This window comes from Narcine bancroftii, chromosome 3 (assembly GCF_036971445.1).
Source record: "Narcine bancroftii isolate sNarBan1 chromosome 3, sNarBan1.hap1, whole genome shotgun sequence".
Lineage (NCBI taxonomy): Eukaryota > Metazoa > Chordata > Chondrichthyes > Torpediniformes > Narcinidae > Narcine > Narcine bancroftii.
The window spans coordinates 32,715,361-32,736,629 of NC_091471.1; the positions used below are offsets into that span (position 1 = coordinate 32,715,361).

Genomic DNA, 21,269 nt, shown 5'->3' on the forward strand with positions numbered 1-21,269 from the left:
CTGATCCACCATTCAACAAGATCATGGCTGATCTGGCTCTTTTTACCCCCATAACCCTTAATTTCCCCTACCATGCAAAAACTGATCTGTCTTCTACTCCTCCAAATCTTGAGGCTATGTCCCTGTGTTCTGGTCTCTAAGCAATTTTCCTGGCTCCATCTTTTCTCTCATCCCTCTCCTTATTTTATGTTTCTATAAGATCTCTTTCTTCGAAATTCAAGTGAGTGTAGTCCCAGCTGACTAAACTTCTCCTCGTAGGCTAATCCTTCATCTCTTGAATCTGGCAAATTGCCCCTGCACTGCCTCCAAACCCAGTTAATCCTTTCTCAAGTAAAAAGACCAGAGCTGTGCTCCGAACTCCAGGTGTGGCCTTGCCAGTACCCTGTGCAGTTGCAGCAGGACCTTCCTGCTCTTAACTTCAGCCCCTTAACAACCAATGCCAACTATTCTATTTACTTCTTAATTATCTGCAAGATAACCTTTTGCGATTCATGCACAAACATTCAAAAGTCCCTCTGCACAACAGCATGCTGCAAACATTCACCATTTAAATAATAATCGAATGTACAATTTTTCCTTCCAAAGTGGATGAGCTCATATGAACCAACATTGTTCTCTAACTCACCTTATCAAATGCCTTCTGGAACTCCAACATCTACTTGATGCCCTCTATCCACGGCACTTATTTGATCCTCAAAGAACTCCAGTAAATTTGTCAAACATGACCTGCCCTTCCTGGATCCAGGCTGCGTCTGCCTGATGGAACAATTTCTATCCAGTTGTCTTGCTATTTCTTTCTTAATGATAGCTTAAGCATTTTCCTGATTACAGATTTTAAGTTAAATAACTCATATTGTGTGCAGTTCTGGTCTCCAAATTATAGGAATGATATAAATAATTATTGAATGGCGGAGCAGGCTCGATGGGCCATTTTTGGCCTACTCCTGTTCCTACTTCCTATGTTCCTATATGGTTATATGATTATATATAATTACTGCCTTCTGCCCACCTCATTTTTTAAACAGTAGGATGACATTTTCTTCCAATTCACCAGGAACTGATGGATGTCCAGAGAATTTTGGTACATTATCACAAACACATCTACTATAACTTCCACCATTACTTTCAGTACCCTGGGTTGCATTCCATCAGGTCCAGATGACCTATTTACCTTTAGACCCATGAGTATACTCAGCGTTACTTCTTTATTGATAGGAATTGTTTTGGATTTTCATCTCCCTTTACATCCTTAATATCACTCTTTGGCAATGTAACTCATGTCTTTCAACGTGAAGACCAGCACAAAATAATTGTTCGAGGCCTCAAACATTTCTGCATTACCTATTACCCTTCTCTTCCAAGGAATCTTTATTCCCTTTTGCCATCAGCTTCCCACTACTCTTGGTGACTTTGTATAATATGAGCATTTAAGTTCAATTTTATTTATCTTCTGATTACAAAAATACAACCCAATGATCTCAGTGCAAAACATGCAAACATAACAGACCTAACACATACAGATAAACAATGCATCTGCATGGAGAAAAAATATTGTTTAATAAATAGAATCAGAATCAGAATTTCTTGTCATGAACATGTAACAAAATTTGTTGTTTTGCATTAGCATCACATTTATATAAACAACCTTACCTAATAAATAAAAATAGTGGAAGAAATATAAAAAAAGACAATGCTAGGTAGTGTCTCTGGATCATTGTTCATACAAAAACCTGATGGCAGAGGGGAAGAAGCTGTCCTTGTGTCTCTGAGCACTAGTCTTCAGGATCCTTTTCCCCAGTGGTTGCAGAGTGAAGAAGGCATGGTCACAGATGGTTAGTGTAACCAATTCCTTTGGTCATTCAGCATTCTCAGTGCCCGTGGGAAGAAGCTGTTTCCTCAGCCTGGTGGTGCTGGCTCTGATCCTCCTGTATCTCTTTCCCGATGGGAGTAGCTGAAAAATGCTGCGTGCAGGGTGGTAGGGGTTCTCAATGGTTTTTACACACCTTCTTCAGACAATGATCCCAGTTGATCACTTTGATGGGGTGGGGGGGGGGAAGGAGATTCCAGTGATCCAGTGATCCTATTTTATGGTCCTGTGGATTGACCACTGATCCAATTCTCGACAGCTATCATACCAAATTTGATATCTTTCTTTATTTCCTTAGTTATTCAGTCCTGATTCTACCTACCCTTACTGACCTGGTTTTTAATTGGAATACATCTTTGTTGAGCATTGTGAAAAATCAGCTTGAAAGCCTCCCACTGTTCCTCGACTATCCCATCATATAGCCTATACTCCTAACTCCCTTCTCAACCCTATTAGTCTCCCTTGACCAGGAATAATACCCTGGTTTTAGATTGTATTGCACACTTCGATTGTATGAGAATTTGCATTTTCATGAGACACTATCTCACATAGAGGTGTTCAGTGGATGAGAGGTCAGTATCCAAAATGCACTTGGCTATGTCCGCTGCTCTCTGCAGCCTTCTGCATTCCTGGGCATTCAAATTTCCAAACTAGTTCATGATGCAACCAGTCCGTATACTTTCTACAATACACCTGTGAAAGTGCAATAGAGTGTTCAAACAAGTAGAGATGTTGGTGTGCCTTTTGTATAATTTCCTCAGGTGTACTGAAGAACTTGAAGCTACTAACCCTCTCTACTGCTGTCCCATCAATGAAGAGAAGTGTGTGGTCTCTTCCCCTTTCCCTTCCTCAAGTCCACAATCAATTTTTAACTCAACATAATCAACGTAACTGCATTGGAACCCGAAGGGTCTTCCACCTGGGGCATTAACTGGCTTTCTTTCCACAGATGTTGCCAGCTTGCTGAATTCTTGCAGCATTTCTACCCTTGTTTTGAATTCCAGCCTCTATTTGTTTTCTCCACCAACTGGATTTTAGTGCAGATCAATGTGAAATCATCCAATTTAGACTTTATAAAGATGGTTAAGTTCTCAAGGTTAAAGAGAAAACTTTCAGATGCTGAGGTCTAGGGCAAAAAAAGTGCTGGAGAAATTCAGCAGGTCATGCAGCACCCGTAGGAAGTAAGTTAACAGAGTTAGGAGCAAAGGCGTTGTTCTAACTGTTACGCACATTTGGTGTAGCAGTTAGCGCAATGCCTTTACAGTGCCAGTGATTGGGACTGGACCTGGGTTTGAATCAATGCTATCTGGAAGGAGTTTGTACCTTCTCCATGTGTCTGCGTGGGTTTTCTCTGGGACTTCCGGTTTCCTCCCACCCTTCAAAAATGTACTGGGGTGTAGGTTAATGGGGTAGGGCCGAATTGGCTTGTTACAGTGAAGTATGTCTAAATTTTAAAGAAAATAACCCTGACGAGTGCACTTTGCACCATCTCACTCCAGCTATAGACCTTTACTCCACACTGTTCTGAATCAACAGATTTGAAGTTAGTGGAGAGAAATAATGCCAAGGACCAGCCATGATAACTTTGAAAGGCACAAGTGGTCTAAATGGCAGAATGGTCTACCAATACTTCTATTTCCGATGTTCTTACTTGGTTTAGCCATCGAAGGAATTGCGTGCAATTTATTTAAATGTGCCACTTCCATAAATTAAGATGTCATAGTAAAAAAAAGCAACAATAAAACTTTATTATTAAAATACATTTATATTTTTCAAGAAAAATTGACAGATTTGTGTGATGCTCACCATTTGATTGAGGGCATTTTACTTTCCAAAAGTAGTAACACAAAACCACGATCATTACCAGAATGATGGGACTGATGGCTACCAGAATCCAGGTCATCGTATTCCCCTGAGCATCGACAACTAAATACAAAAAAAAGAGGTGATTAATATGACATCTTCAAATATCTATTGTTACTCATTCTTGAGACACAGGTATTCCTAACTGCCCTTCAGAAAGAGGATTTGCCCTTCTTGAACTGCTGCAAGCTGTGTGGTTTGGCTGCACCAGGTTTCTCTTGGGCAGTGAATGACAGAATTTCATCGGGTCTGTATTTGCCTTCTTATATTTTCATGACCTTGACCCAACAGCTATGAAGGTAGCAGCAATATTATAGGGAGAAGTTCAGAAGCCTAGGACTTTATTCCTCTATGAGATGGCTCCTCATCTTCCTGCACTCCAGCATCACTGGTAAGGCCAGAGTGCAGGAAAACGAGGGGTAATCCGAGCGAGGTGTACAAAACCATGAGAAAAATAGATCAGGTGATCACAGAGAGTATTTTGCCCAGAGTCAGGGGACATAGGTTTAAGCTGGGGGGTGGGGAGAGAGATTTAACAGGAATCTGAGGGGTAAAACGTTTACACAGAGGGTGGTCGAGAAATGAAATGGGCTGTTAGAGGAGGTGGTTGAGGCAGGTATTATTTCAATGTTTAAGAAAAAAATAACTGGATAGCTACATGGATAGGATGGATTTAGAGGGATATGGGCCAAATGCAAGCAGGTGGGATGGGATCTTTTGGACAGCATGGGCAAGTTGGGCAAAAGGGCCTGCTACCATGTACGTGCAATTTATAATTGGATGTGACTTGCTGCAGAACTGGGGGTCTTCAGTACATCTTCTCTGTATCCTTCCACATGTTGGAGGCTGTGGGTTTGGACTTACAATTGTAAGGCCAGATTTACAAACCGTTCTAGGTTTCCTTGAGACGATATGGCAAGTCTCTACAGTCCATGAGGCGAAGGTACAACCACATTGTTGCCTGAATTTTGACCTGGGAACATTTGAGAAGGATTGTCGAAAAGCATTGGCAAGTTTGCTGCAGATTGTGTGTACAGTTGGTGACGCTGGACTGAGTGTAGATTTGAGCATTAGCCACTAATCAAAGTCAGACAGGACTAAAGGTGCTGAGGGCAAAGTAATCCAGACTGGAAGGCAATAGCTGAACTTAGAAATTTCACACTTTACAAAGAACTGTTTCAAATTGTCTTTTATATATCTGCAGTTTATTTGGTTAGCTCATCAGATCCTGAAACAGGTTCTATAGATCTGAAATGACAACAGGAAATGCTGGAAATATTTAGTGAGTCAGGCTGAATCTTTGGGAAGAGATAAATAGAGTTAATGTTTCAGGCCAATGACCTTCAAGAAGGGTTACCTCCCCAAAACTGTTCATCTTTCCACACATGGGTGTTCCCAGCATATTCTATTTTGCATTTTATTTCATTTTAAATTAATCTCAATTTGGTTGTGAAGTCTGAATGACAAGAATTAAGTTTTTAAATTATCTAAAATAGTCAACCAATTTAAATACCATATCATGAAGAACAAAAGTTCCCAGTTGTTGAGCCATCTCCCTTAGCCATCGAAGGACTTGAAGCTACTAACCCTCCTTTGATTCCAAGGATCTTTCTTAGCGAGGTTTCATCGGATTTTTATGTAATAGTCTGATTTGAACCACACCCACCGTGCAGGTATAAAAGCGAACTGCAGATGCTAGGGTCTTTGTGTAGAGCATGCCCAAAGTGGATCATATAATGTTCCAGCAGAGGTCACTGTAATAACAATCTTCAGCAGGAACCCAATGGACTCGAGTAAAATTCAACACAGAACCAGTGCATACAGTAGTTCAGATGCACATTGTCCAAATATTAGACGGCATTGCTTTGCTGGTTTTAAAGTATCATGAACAAAGTCTCTAAAATTGTTTTAAAAATCTAAATAAAATTGTAATTTATAAGATTCCCTTGTCTAACGCTACCTTGGAACAGCGAATGTAAGGGATGGAATTCCCTGTGTTATTGGCACTTTTCCTCAAAGTTTTAACTTTGAGAAGTTCCCCTGCGCTACCAGTTTTCAGAACCTCATAACAAATAAATATAAATGCATGCACTGCACTCAATGTCAGTTAATGTAGCAGTTAATCAGCTGCTGTCTATAAGGAGTTGGTATGTTCTCTCCTTTTCTGTGTGGATTTCCTCTGGGTGCACCAGTTTCCTCCCACATTCAAAACATGTGCAGAGTTAGTAGGTTTAAAGGTCACGTGGGTGTATTTGGGCGAGACAGGCTCATGGTGCTGTATCTCTAAGTTATTAAGTTCCTTCTTTGACTCAGATCAATGCAGTGGAAAATCTCACCAGAAATAAATCTTTGGCATTGCACTATTACTTAGACAAGTTGGAAGCTGGAAAAATACAACCATGAAATGGTTCTACAATACTCAAAATACTCGCACAATGAGTCTAACCTAATTAACCACTTGTATTAACTCACTTAGATAAGTGCAAAAAAAATGGTGAATTTAGTATCAACTTATGTTTTGTGGATGGTGTTGTTTATTTGGATACAATTCTTAGCCTATATTTTAACCTATGCCTGTTGCTGATATGAACTTAGAAACAATAAAATCAGATCTGATTACATTAAGCTGTCTCGTCCACTGGCTGCACACTGCCTCTCATTTCATTCAATTTTTGCCATTATCAAAGTCTTTCTTTGGCTTGGCTTCGCGGACGAAGATTTATGGAGGGGGTAAAAAGTCCACGTCAGCTGCAGGCTCGTTTGTGGCTGACCAGTCCGATGCGGGACAGGCAGACACGATTGCAGCGGTTGCAAGGGAAAATTGGTTGGTTGGGGTTGGGTGTTGGGTTTTTCCTCCTTTGCCTTTTGTCAGTGAGGTGGGCTCTGCGGTCTTCTTCAAAGGAGGCTGCTGCCCGCCAAACTGTGAGGCGCCAAGATGCACGGTTTGAGGCGTTATCAGCCCACTGGCGGTGGTCAATGTGGCAGGCACCAAGAGATTTCTTTAGGCAGTCCTTGTACCTTTTCTTTGGTGCACCTCTGTCACGGTGGCCAGTGGAGAGCTCGCCATATAATACGATCTTGGGAAGGCGATGGTCCTCCATTCTGGAGACGTGACCCATCCAGCGCAGCTGGATCTTCAGCAGCGTGGACTCGATGCTGTCGACCTCTGCCATCTCGAGTACCTCGACGTTAGGGGTGTGAGCGCTCCAATGGATGTTGAGGATGGAGCGGAGACAACGCTGGTGGAAGCGTTCTAGGAGCCGTAGGTGGTGCCGGTAGAGGACCCATGATTCGGAGCCGAACAGGAGTGTGGGTATGACAACGGCTCTGTATACGCTTATCTTTGTGAGGTTTTTCAGTTGGTTGTTTTTCCAGACTCTTTTGTGTAGTCTTCCAAAGGCGCTATTTGCCTTGGCGAGTCTGTTGTCTATCTCATTGTCGATCCTTGCATCTGATGAAATGGTGCAGCCGAGATAGGTAAACTGGTTGACCGTTTTGAGTTTTGTGTGCCCGATGGAGATGTGGGGGGGCTGGTAGTCATGGTGGGGAGCTGGCTGATGGAGGACCTCAGTTTTCTTCAGGCTGACTTCCAGGCCAAACATTTTGGCAGTTTCCGCAAAGCAGGACGTCAAGCGCTGAAGAGCTGGCTCTGAATGGGCAACTAAAGCGGCATCATCTGCAAAGAGTAGTTCACGGACAAGTTTCTCTTGTGTCTTGGTGTGAGCTTGCAGGCGCCTCAGATTGAAGAGACTGCCATCCGTGCGGTACCGGATGTAAACAGCGTCTACAGGGGAATCACGTTGCTCTCCATTGCAGGCAAAATCTTCGCTAGGATTCTACTAAATAGAATAATACCTAGTGTCGCTGAGAATATTCTCCCAGAATCACAGTGCGGCTTTCGCGCAAACAGAGGAACCACTGACATGGTCTTTGCCCTCAGACAGCTCCAAGAAAAGTGCAGAGAACAAAACAAAGGACTCTACATCACCTTTGTTGACCTCACCAAAGCCTTCGACACCGTGAGCAGGAAAGGGCTTTGGCAAATACTAGAGCGCATCGGATGTCCCCCAAAGTTCCTCAACATGATTATCCAACTGCACGAAAACCAACAAGGTCGGGTCAGATACAGCAATGAGCTCTCTGAACCCTTCTCCATTAACAATGGCGTGAAGCAAGGCTGTGTTCTCGCACCAACCCTCTTTTCAATCTTCTTCAGCATGATGCTGAACCATTATCAAAGTAGCAACACTGAGAATGAGCATGTTAAGCCACATGGGAAAGAATGGTCCAGTAACCTTTGGGCAAAGGGCTTAGTTATGGAAAGGATAGGGATTAGTAAAGCGATAGTTTTGGAGCTTATAGGGTCAATTAAGGTGGATAAGTCTCCTGGTCCTGATGGGATTTTTTCCAGGACATTAAGGGAGGTCAGGGAACAAATAGCGGGGGCACTGACAGTGATTTTTCAAAGATCACTGGAGGAGGGGGTGGTACCACAGGATTGGAGGGTTGCAAATGTTGTTCCATTGTTCAAAAAAGGCAGTAGGTGTAGGCCAAGTAATTATCGGCCAGTAAGTTTGACTTCGGTGGTGGGGAAGGTTATGGAGGGTATTCTTTGAGATAGTATATACGCATATCTGGATAGGCAGGGATTGATTAGGGGCACCCAGCATAGGTTTGTAAAAGGAAAGTTTGACAAACCTTGTTGAGTTTTTTGAGCAAGTGACAAAAAAGTTGGATGAAGGCAGATGTGATCTATTTGGATTTTAGTAAGGCTTTTGATAAGGTTCCACATAGAAGGTTAATAAGGAAGGTTCAGTCACTAGGAATTAGTAGAGAGATTGTGACATGGGTTCAGAGGTGGCTGGAAGATAGACAGCAGAGAGTCATGCGGATGATACGAAAAAGGTAGATTTTCTTGGATTACAGAAGGATTTGGTTTGTTTGGAAGAGTGGGCTGAAAGATGGGAGATGGAATTCAATGTAGACAAATGTGAGATGTTGCATTTCGGTAAAAATAACCAGAATAGGACATATGCAGTTAAGGGGAGGGCATTGAGGCACACAGAAGAGTAGAGGGAGCTGAGGTTATGGTCCAGAGTTCACTGAAGGTGGATTCCCATGTAGACAGGGTGGTTAAGAAGACATGGTATGCTGGCCTTCATAAACATAGTATAGAGTATAGGAGCTGGGAGGTGATGCTGCAGCTGTTTAAGGCATTAGTGAGGCCAGGTTTGGAGTACTGTGTTCAAATCTGGTCTCCAAATTATAGAAAGGATATAGATAAGGTGGAGAGGGTGAAGAGAAGGTTTACAAGGATGTTGCCTGATTTACAGCATCTGGATTACAGGGAGAGATTAAAGAGACTGGGACTTTATTCATTGGAAAGTAGACGACTGATAGAGGTTTTTAAAATTATGAAAGGAATAGATAGACTAGACATAAACAGACTCTATTCCCCTGAGGGCAGGGGAGGTTGGAACAAGAGGCCTTGAGTTAAGGGTAAGGGGGCAACACTTTAGGAGAAATATTAGAGGTGGCTTTTTCACTCAGTGAGTGGTGGCAGAATGGAATGAATTTCCGAATGAGATAGTTGCGTCAGGGTCCCTTCTGTCATTTAAGTGAAGGTTGGATGTGTACATGGAGGTGAGGGGGTTGGAGGGTCATTGGCGGTGAGCAGGAGGTTTGAACTAGTGGAGTTGTTCCAGTGAACCGGTACAGACTCGAAAGGCCAACATGGCCTTTTTCCGCTCTGTAAATGGTCATATGGTTATTTGATTGAAGAAAAGACCATTCAGTTCACCTAATCATTACAAAATACTATATGATTCTAATTCTACTGATGGCTTTTAAAGGCTGAACTTTCGGATTACACACATGAAATACCGATTGCAAAATGGTGAACCCATCTCCCCAATGCAGAGGAGTGTGCATTGGGAACACCAGGAGCACTAGGGAGACTGGACACTGATTAGGAGATCATTTTGTTGAACTCCGTCTGTTAACCATATAACCATATAACCACCTACAGCATAGAACAGCCCAGTTCGGCCCTACTAGTCCATGCCGTAGCAAATCCCCACCCTCCTAGTCCCACTGACCAGCACCCGGTCCATACCACTCCAGTCCTCTCCTCTCCATGTAACTATCCAGTCTATCCTTAAATGTAACCAATGATCCCGCCTCGACCACGTCTGCCGGAAGCTCATTCCACATCCCTACCACCCTTTGCGTAAAGAAATTTCCCCTCATGTTCCCCTTATAATTCTTCCCCTTCAACCTTAAACCATGCCCTCTAGTTTGAATCTCCCCCACTCTCAATTGAAAAAGCCTATCCACATTTACTCTGTCTGTCCCTTTTAAAATCTTAAACACGTCTATCAAGTCCCCCCTCAATCTTCTACGCTCCAGAGAAAAAAGCCCTAATCTGCACAACCTTTCCCTGTAACTCAAACCTTGAAATCCTGTCAACATTCTCGTGAACCTTCTCTGCACTCTCTCTATTTTGTTTATATCTTTCCTATAATTTGGTGACCAAAACTGTACACAGTACTCCAAATTTGGTGAGGAGATATCTTGCCCCATGTGCCTGCAGCACAAAGGACTTCAGTGGCTTTGTGGTCACAGCAACATGTCTATCTGTGGTGTTACACCACTGGCCTACTGCAGGGGGCAACCTCTGTACCTGGAGAAGAGCATGGGGACAAGACAACACCTGGCTGGCTGTCAATCAGCCGACCTGAATAGACCAAGCCCTACCCGGTCGGGTTTCAATCACCCTCTGGGATATAAGCCTGAGCCGGCCCTTCGAAGACTCTCTCAGAGTTTACAGGAGCTCTCCTCACAGCTGGCTCTGTGTAAGTTTATGTTGAATAAAGCCTGTTGTACAGACTTTAGGATTTGTGTGTTTGCTTCTGTCCGATAGCACACCACAGACTGTAAATCAAAGAAATTTTTTGAACTTATATACACATTACCTACACGAGTGCTTGGGATTAGAAGATAAGTTAAAGTGTGATTCTGTTTCCCTGTTTAAAGATAATTAAAAGCAACTTTTGTTTAAGTAACCATTTGGTGAATTTTTATTGTTGCTGGATTTTGGGGTCCACTGAGCTCGTATCACAGCCAACTTGCCCCTCATACTTTAATAATTTTGTGTGTTTAAATTGAAACAATCACCTTCAACCATAATAGATATTTCTATTATTTTATGTTTATTCTTTCCTTGGTTCCCTTTATAACAAGAGTATTACTGTATTTGACAGCCGTGAAATTTTAGGAAAAATTAGTTTTAGTGTGTTTACAGGTAAAACTTGGACAGAACATGTAACTAGGACATCGATAAAACTCGTTTTAATAATAATACTGCAGTAATTAACAAGAGAAAACCTTTAATAAGAGAACATTAAAACAAGTAACGATCATAAACAAAAACACAATAAAACATCAATGTCTGTAACAAAGACTTTAATCGTCTTCACTGCCTGAACATTCATCACTGTCAAAGCCCAAAAACTCAGCATCACGGTCTCCAAATAATGTATCGTCCTCAGTGCCACCAAGGGCATCATTAATTCCACACTTCTTAAAAGCCTTAACAATAATTCCAGCTCTTACTGTGTCCCAAGAAGTCGTCACCCACTCACACACTTGTGTAATGGTGGGACTTTGTTTATCCACACATTTAAAGGCTGCAATTAGCTCGTCAGACCACCAGGAATTACAGCCATCTGGGTTTTCAGTTTGTGTGCTTTTTTTTAACGGCTTCAGTTCTGTGTGTCCTGAACTGGTCCCAGACCGGGAGTGGAGGTTTTTGTAAGAGTCCACCGGGACACGTTCACCATATTTTCTGCAACCATAATTTAATTCCAGCTTCGTCCATCCAGCAGCCTTTTGGATAAACATGAACAAACACACCACGTTGTATCTTTTTTTCTTTGGGGTGAGTATTTCTTCTAAATATTACAAACGATGGCAGTTTTGTGCCATCAGCACCACAGGGCAGAACGACTATACCGTGTCTTTCCGTGACCAGTGGCGGTTTAGCTCCTTTCACACTCACAGTTTTGTTGGATGGTACATCGGATGTTACTGGAACTTCATCATGTTCCCTATTTGGTTCAGTTCAAAACAAGTTATTTTTTGTGTATATTTACAAATTTATGCAATTCTAATATTTTGTCTTCATAATCCGCTGGCATTTTCTGTGCAATCGAGGTTTTTATGTGCATTGATAAACAGTGCCATTTCATGAACCGGTAACACCAACCTTCTGTTCCAGTTAAATCCTTATGCTTTTGCTCTTCTCCTAAGCTCCTGGCCTGGTGCAGTATCATCTTGGTAGAAACGCTTTTCCCTGCTTCTCTTTCATTTAGCACTCAGATTTTTAACCTCCTCAAGTTGTGGTCAACATGGGGCTGGATAACGAGGATTACTGTAGCGTGCGTGCTACCGCGAAGCGTGGAAAGAAGACACACACATGAGAAGTCGAAGTCGAAGACTGGTTTATTGCACGGGCAGCTCTACTTATATTCTCTACCTATTGCTGATGACAGGAGTGACATCACAGCAGCGCTGGCCTCGGATTAGCCAGTGTTCCCGCCGTTGCTTGTTGTTCCCCACTGTGCAGGTGGTCACCTGGGACGAAGGTTGTTGGCCCCCGGGTTCTGCGTGGTCATTGTGTTCATCGGCCATCTTGTGTAACGGGTCGCATCCCGGTTAGTGGGACGCTACATGACCCTGCCCCCCAGAACAGGCAATCAGAGTGCCTACATCTGCATCATGGGGGCTGAGTGGAGACCAGTTGGCTAATGTCCAGATATGCTGGTTTGAGGCGGTTGATGGTGAAAGCCTCTTCCTTACCGCCGATATCCAGCACACATGGCGACCTGTTGTGTCTGACTACTTTATATGGCTCATCATACGGCTGTTGCAGAGGTGCTCGATGTGCCCCCTTCGAAGGAAAATGTACTCACAGGTCTCTAAGTCTTTGGGAGACATAGGACCTGGCCTACCCATGCAGCAGATGCTGCAGAGGGGCTAGACCACCCATCCTTTCCTCAGCTTAGTCAATGAGACCGTTGGGTCCTCTGGGTCCTGAGCGGCAGCCAAGAACTCCCCTAATATCACCAATAGTGCATTGTATACAATCTCGTTTGCTGAGTCGGTGCGATGTGGATCCCCCAGGAGGACCCAGGTTAGCTCGTCTTTCCAGTTCGGCCCCTTGAGCCAAGCCATCAAGGCAGCCTTTAGGTGCCTGTGGAACCACTCCACCAACCCATTGGCCCGAGGGTAGTAAGCCATGTTATGGTGGAGCTGGGTTCCCAGCAAATTAGCCAGCACTGCCCAGAGACCTGAAGTGAACTGTGCACCTCTATTGGAGGTTGAATGTTCCAGGACTTTGAATCTCGACACCCAGGTGTTAATCTGTGCCCTGGCGCAGGTTTCGGTTGTTGTGTCAGCCACCGAGATGGCTTCCGTCCACCTCATGGAGTGGTCAATCATGGTGAGGAGATATCTTGCCACATGGAAGACTGGCAGCAGCCCTGGAATGTCAATATGGAAGTGGCTGAACCTACGTCGATAGTCTGGAGTGGTGGTGGGGGGGGGATGCCTTGACTTGTGTCTGCACTTTGGATGTCTGGCAGAGCATGCAGTCTTGGCCCACTGACAGACCTATTTCCGGAGGTTGTGACAGATGAACTACTGGCCACCATTTTGACAGAAGTTCTGATGGCGGGGTGTGCCAGGTTGTGCACCTACTGTCTCCATGCTGCCAGCACAATGGGCAGGGTTTGGTGGTGAAGACGTCATAGTGGAGCATCTGGTTACCAAGGCCAATAGTAACATCCTCCAGCCTGAGTCTGGAAACTGCTATTCTATATGCTGGGATCTCAGGGTCATCCTGTTGGGCCCTGGCTAGGGCTGAATAGTCTATTCCCTGGTACATGAAGTCAATGGATTTGATCGCAAGGTGGGACAGGGCGTTGACCACCACATTGGTCTTACCCACGATGTATTGAATGTCTGTGATGAGAGGTGTCACTGCTGCCTGGCCAACCATGGGTCAGACACTTTGTGGAAGGCAAAGGTTAATGGTTTATGGTCCATGAAGACCCTGAATTGTCTACCTTCTGAAAATACCTGAAGTGCCTGACTGCCAGGTACAGCACCAATTACTCCCAGTGAAAAGTGCTGTATTTGAGTTTGGGTGCCTGGAGGTGCATGCTAAATAAGACTTAGGGGTTGCCATTGCCCTGCAATGAATTGCTCCAGTATGCCCCCTACAACTATGCTGGAGGCATCTACTGTGAGAGCAGTTGGCGCCTTTGGCCTGGGGTGTTCCAGAAGGGTGGCATTGGCCAATGGGTCCTGGGCCTTCTGGAACACCTCCGAGGCCTCATTGTCCCAGATAATGTCTTTACCTTTCTCCATCATGAATGCAAAAAGGGGACGCATGGTACAGGCTGGTGCTGGTACAAAATGGTGATAAAAATTAATCATACCAACAAATTCTTTCAACCCCTTAATTGTGCGGGGCTTCGCGAAGTGCCGAACTACCTCTACTTTATCGGGCAGGGGTTTTGCTCCATGCTGTTGATTCGATGCCCCAGGAAGTCGATTGGTTCCAGCCCAAACTGGCTTTTAACAAGGTTTATAGTTAGTCCGAGTTCCTGAAGCTGGGCGCACAGTCACCTCAGATGGGCCATGTGCTCTGTGTGATTGCAGCTGGTGATGAGAATATCATTCAAATAGATGAACGCAAATGGGAAATCCCAGTCCACCCCATCCATCAGCCTCTGGAAGGTCTGGACTGCACTTTAAAGAGCATTCTCAGGAATTCAAAGTCCAAAAGGGGTAATGATGGAGGCTTTAGAAATATCATCAGGATGGACTGGGGTCTTGTGATAGCCCCTGATGAGGTCGACTTTTGAAAATACTCGTGCCCCTTGTAAGTTCGCAGTAAAGTCTTGGATATGGGGCACGGGGTACCTGTCAAGTGTGGTGGTCTTGTTGGGGCGGCATCACTATATGGCCTCCACCCTCTTACTGCCTTCAGTACCAAGTGCAGGGGGAGGCCCAGGGGCTGTCGGATCACCACCCAATCCCCAGCTCTTCCATTCTTTTTAAACTCCTCCTTGGTGAGGGTGAGCTTCTTGGGGGGGGGCATTGCATCCTGGAGTGAATGGGGAGCCCTTGGTGAGGATATGGTGTCTTACTCAATGCTTCGGCTCGGCAGCGGAAAACTGTGGTACCACAATCGAAGGGAACACCACTAGGATCTGCATGAATGCTTTGCCAGACAAAGTAATGGAGTCGAAGTGCGGGTCAGATAACTTGACTTCCCCCAGGGGCGTGGTTTGAAAAGTTCTGGTGTGCTCCAATCGCCGCCTTTTAAGGTCCACTAGCAGGCAGTGGGCTCGCAGGACGTCTGCTCCGATGAGTGGTTGTACCACCGACGCAATTGTGAACATCCACGTGAACTGTTTGCTCCTGAAGCGGAGGGGACGGTGTGGGTGCCAAAGGTTCATATGGTGGTGCTGTTCGCTGCCCTCAGTGCCAGGCCTGGCTTCCCGTTCCATGTGTCATGGGCTGAGGAGGGAAGAACACTTATTTTGGCACCAGTGTCAACAAGGAATTGCCTTCCTGATAGTCCCACATGTGGAGGAGGCTGTCACGCTGGCCAACCGCCACAGCCATCAATGACGGTTGGCCATGGCATTTCCCTGAAACGCGCAGGGTGTGAGGCATCAATGGGCCCCTGCACCACATCATTGGTGACAGTAACAATACTATTGGGTCTGGGGGTCCATTTGCCTCTCTGTTTGCTGTGACCTTGTTGTCAGCAGTGGGCGGGGCCTAATGACCTGCTCAACTGAGGTGCTATTTTCTTTCTTTGCTCTACAGAGTATGTCCTGCGACTTTCCTGGGGTCACTGAAGTCCTCGTCAAGGAGCAAGAGTCAGATATCCTTGGGCTGCTGCTTCAGGAAAATCTGCTCGGAAAGCAGACAAAGCCTGTGTCCCTCAGCAAGGGCGAGCATCTCGCTCATGAGGGAGATTTGGGCCCTGTCCCCCAATCTATCCATATGCAACAATCGGGTGGTGTGCTCGTGCTCTGAGAGCCTGAAGGTACAGGTTAGTAGCTCCTTGAGAACATCATATTTGCCCTGCTCCAGAGCCTGCTGTAGGAAGTTGGCCCTTACCCTCGACTAGTGACCTGGTCGAGCGAGCTCACCACGTTGTAGTAACATGTGTCATCGGCAGTGATCTTTCAAAGAAGGAACTGGGCCTCAACCTGTTAGAACCACATGTGTGGGTGTGGCACACAGTACGTTGGCAGCTTCAACAAAACCGCGTAAAGAATCGCTTGGTCTATCATCTTTGGTTCTAACAGCCGGTTGGACCTGCTGGCATCACCAATGCAGCGTGCACGCTACCACGAAGTGTGGAAGGAAGTCAAAGACTGATTTATTGCACTGGCAGCTGACTGGAGTGACATCACAGCAGCCCCAGCCTCAGATTAGTTGGCATTCCCACAGTTGCTCGTTGTTTCCTGCCATTCAGGTGGTCACCTGGGACAAATTTATTGTTGGCCATCTTGTGTACTGGGTCGCGTCCCGGTTAGCATTACCCTTTTTAGCACCCTCTAACCGTTTTTCTTGCTTTCTCCATGCACGTACCATTTTTGCTATAGACAGTGCTCCAGAAACTTCAGCTGCCACTCTATTGCCATGCTCCTTAGCATACATTAGGACATAGTTTGTATGCAATAGTGTAGATTGAGCGCTTTCCACCTGTCGCCATCTTGTGGATGAAATCCTCCACTTCTATGCCCAAAAAGGCGGCTCCACAATGTCATCTAATGTCATATAAGACCCAGGGTGGTTTTTGAGCCAATTTTTGGGAATAAAAGAGGGGTCTTATATGATGTCAAATATAGTAATTACCCTTTCTCATTCCACGATATTAGATCCAAAATAACATTGTTCTTGAACAAAAAATATCTCAGCAGGTAAGGCTGAAGAAGGGTCTTCAACATGAAACATGATCTCTAGGTCTTTCTCTCATGAAATGCAGCTGACCTGCTGAGTATCCCCAGCATTTTTGTCTTTTGCTTAAGATTTCCAGCATCTGAAGATATTTTTAGTTTTCAGTAGCATCTTCTCTGGGTGATTGCTGTTATACTGATCTAGAAATACATTTGCGTTCATTCCTGAAATTCATCCTCCACACATTTGGTTTACTTTGTTATCTTCAGACAGTGTGTATTGTGTATTATAGTTTCCCACAATTTCTGTAACGCACCTGTTACTTGGACCTCATGATTATAATGTGTTCTGAATTACAGTTGCCATTTGGAGGCCTGTAAACATTTCCCACTAATGTTTTCTGGCCCCCCTCTGCTTCTTAGTTCCACTCAAACCGTTTCTAATTCTGCACCACCATCTGCCAAGCAAAGACCCTTTCCAATGATTGCACTGATGTTGTGCTTTATCAACGACACTAACTCACCTTATTAAAACACCAACTGACCTCCTTTACCTTTTACTGTCCTTCCCAGAGATTGAATATCCTAGCTCCTCACCCTAGTCACCCTATATGTTTCTGTACTGGCAGTCCGACCTTACCTGTGTATTTGTGCCAGCCAACCTGTTGTGGATTCAGTTTCCATTTAACTGTACAGAAGCACCTTTAGATGTCACTGTTATTAATGGTTGTGCGTGTAAGGCTGGACCACCCCTTGCTGATTATACCTACGGCTCCTCCCTCTTGATTCCCTAATAAAGGCGGCAATGCCATAATCCCTCCCCCAGAACAAGTTGGGGACTTGGGTCAGCAACATGAGATGTGCCATCAGTCTATTGTAATAAAAGCCTATCATTTAGGAAATTTCTAGTCTATTGAGGTATTGATAGAGTATCACTGACCTTTAAATGTCTTTCTGTACTCTGACCCTCTCTGCTGTCTTCCTTCAGTACCATTGCCTGCCGATTGTCCTTACTCCATTTCTATCTTTCACTGCCATCTTCGTATCCCTCCTTCTTCTCTCTCTTTAGGCCCCACCCCAAATAACACAACTTTGAACCAGGATAGCTCCTTGTGATTAGTATTGCTTATTGTTTTGCTGTATCTGTAACAGGATACATTTCTTTGGCTTCCTTGGGGGATTTTTGTCTTTTCTTTAAAAGATCTTGAATAGAAATCAGGGTGGACAAAGTGCAAGTGGCCCCTCATGAAGCATATTTGTAATTTGCTGAAGTTTCAGTTATATAAGGCATAAACGCAAAGGAATGACCTTACCAAAGACTTTCAACATTGTCCCTTCACCTCTTGCTCGCACGACGGGTGGTGGTATCTCCACAAATACCTCACAATGATACAATGCAGAGTCATTGAGAGAGGCACCCAGAATGGTAAAGGTTGAGTAGTTTCTTTCCATTATATACACTTTCCTTTCGTATCTGTGTTCTCCTTTGACATTTGTAAAAATATTAACGTTGTCCTTCAACCAGTTCACTCTGACGCTTTCAATCTCGTTGATGTTCCAGGAGCACATCATCTTGGCCCGGCCTCCCTCGGTAACATTGACCTCTGGGGGGTGCTGACTAACATTAAGGCCCATCTTTTCATCTGTGAAGTAAAAGAAAGTATATGACGTACATCCAGAGAGTCTCCGAGCTGCCTATCTGTTCTATTAATTCTGTGAAGAATGTGGAGGAAACAAGTATTTAGTTATTCTTGTCTTGCAGGCCGAGATATAATGAGAAACTTTCTTTTGCATGCCTTTCAAATGCTGGCCAAGAGTCATTATGCCGCTTTGCCAACAAACAAAATAGAAAAAGGAAAGAGAAGGAAAGTCCCTGCTGTCAGCTCACACACTCTGTGCTGCATCTCCTACAGCAAAGTAAATGAAACCTCAGTAACCTCTCCAGTGTCAGTCTCAACTCAGCTATAGGGAAATAAGACAAGTGATGGAACTGATACTCTTCTGGGAGTTGGCATGGACCTGATGAGCTGAATGGCCTTCTGTGACACAATAAGTTAGGTAGCTTTTGACTCAGATACTTGTGAGCTCCCACGCTAAGAATTTTAGATGCGTAGGAACATTAAAAATCAGAGCAGGGTTAGGCCCTTCGGCTTCATATGATCATATGACCTAAAATGGTGAGCACAAATGGTCTGTGTCTCTTTAAACACCCAGCAAGTCATCAATATTCTGCTTCCAAACTCTGCTCTTCAGTATCTCTATCTGTCCGTCATCCTTTACCCCTCCCTCGATCACCAAACACTCACTGGCTCCTGTCTCATTCTCTTCTCCTTATCTGGCAATCTCCCCTCTCCACGATCACCCTTGATAAAAGGATTTGACCTGAAACGACAATTCCTCTCCCTCCGAAAGTTGCTTGACCTGCTCATTTACTTCTGCAGATTGATATTTGCTTTATCCTCACTAGATGCTGATTTACCATCCATGGATCTGGGTACTGTACTGGCAAGGTTGGTCATAGACTATGGGGAACATTGATACATTACGCACTGATCCTGTGGTGCCCAACCACTTCTGTTCACCATGAGGTGAATTACATTTCATGTCTTCTGCTGGGAAATAACAGCAGGTCGTGCACAGCTAGAGCCAGGGCCAGGTTCAGGGACAGGGTTAGGATCAGAGGCCAGGATGAGAGTCAGACCACAATCATTTTCAGGTTCCAGATCAGGGTTTTATTTTTAATTAGTTACTATGTTTTTTCTTTGGGGGGCGTGGCAAAATGGAGTAGGAGGAACACGTGTGTTCCACCTCTCCCCAGCTGGATCATTAAATACCCGGTTTGTTAATAGTATAAAAGTGCTTAAAAATAAGATTTACAGTTATTTAAATAACAGTGCTTTATGATGGCATCTAATGTGAAAAAGCTCAAACCTCAGCTTCAGAAAAAACTATCGTATAAAAGTGCGGAAGAATTGAGGCCTACCTGAATCCATGGAGTCATCACTGGGAGTCTCCAAGCCTCAGAGGACTCCAGCCCATTCGACTTTGACTCCGGTGCCGATCCTGCATCTGCAAGATGGTGCCGGTACATCAGTGAGTTCGGCCGTTGCCGACCTGCATCCACGTGAAGTCATGCACGCAGGTGGCACGGCCGTTAAGGGGACCCGCGAGCCCATGATCTTGCTGGGCGGCCCGGTGGCACGCAGGGTAACGTTGGAAGACGCCTCTGCGTGCCCGAAGGCTTCGCATGGCCTGCGTGTGACATCACGGGCCAGGGAGCTACTGGACAAAATTAGCGCTGTGGGAAAGCCTGAGCGTCGGCGTCCCGAAATGGTCGGGGTGCCGTCATTGGGTGTCAAGACCCGCAGCCATTCAGTTAAAGGACCTGTGCTGACTGAGGAAGAAGAGGAACTTACCTTATTGGAATATGTCCAGGAGGAGGAGCTTGCTGTTAAAGAGGGTGAATCTCAAAAAGTGAAAGTGGAATCTGGACTGCATTCAGTGTTTATTGTTTTGGAAAGGATTGCTGGTCAAATACAGCAAATGCATAATATGTCAAAACAAATATAATCTCAAATGACTCAAGGATTTATGGAGATGAAAATAAAAATGAATACTTTGTGTGACGAAATGTCAACTGTGAAACAGGAAATGACTGTAGTTAAAAGTGATATTAATAAATGTATACAATCAGTCGATTCTGTGCAAGATAATTTTAAGAAAATTGAAACAGCTTTTTCTGAGTGTCAAACTCAGGTAGAAATAGAGAAAAAATGGAAAAAGTGGAAGGCTCTTTTGTAGATTGGAGGATTCAGAAAAGAGATTTAATGAAGAAGATTGATTCGTTGGAAAATCAAAGTCGGAGGAATAATGTGAAAATAGTTGATCTTCCAGATGATATGGAAGGTGCTGACCCTATAAATTTTTTTAAGCACTGGATCGCAGAGGTGCTGGGTAAAGAGTTTTTGCCTGAAGGTTTGGAATTGGATAGGGCTCATAGAGGTTTGAGAAGAAGACCACTTCCAGGACAAACACCGAGAGCAGTTTTGATTCATTGTTTAAAATATCAAGATCGTGAAATGATTTTATGTATGGCAGTACAGAATGCAAGACAGAATAGATCTCCATTAATGGCTCAACATAATAGGGTGTTCTTTTATGCTGATTTGAGTCAAGAGGTTATTAGAAGACAACGAGAATTTAATACAGCTAAAGACGTTTTGTGGTGAAAAGGTTACAAGTTTGAAATTTTGAAGGTTTTCTATGGAAATTTTCTATTTCAATTTTTTGAGAATGATCATGATGCCTTGGTTTTTGCTAACTCTCTGCCGGAATTGCGAAGAAATGGATCTTCTCCTCCGTTATCTCCTAAGAGGAGAATGAATGGAAATGGAAATGGACATGGGAATGGAAAGAATGGAAAGTATGGAAAGAATGGAAGGAAAGAAGAGATGACACAGAGTCTTCTTGATGTTGAAGATCCGGAGCAGTCATTGGGCTTGGAATCGTTGGGTTGAATGTATGGACTATATTTGGTTGTGTTTGATTAAATA

The 21,269-nt window shown here is 44.3% G+C and overlaps 1 protein-coding gene across 1 annotated transcript in view; it reads right to left on the reverse strand.

Moving 5' to 3' along the window:
* Positions 1-21,269, reverse strand: part of LOC138757056 (uncharacterized) — an 86,093-nt gene that overhangs the window by 15,319 nt on the left and 49,505 nt on the right. Inside the window, exons 4-5 of the mRNA XM_069923757.1 lie at positions 18,030-18,359; positions 3,674-3,793 (exon numbers count right to left, since the gene is read on the reverse strand). Coding sequence (XP_069779858.1) covers positions 3,674-3,793; positions 18,030-18,359 — 450 coding nt within the window. The remainder of the gene's footprint in view (positions 1-3,673; positions 3,794-18,029; positions 18,360-21,269) is intronic.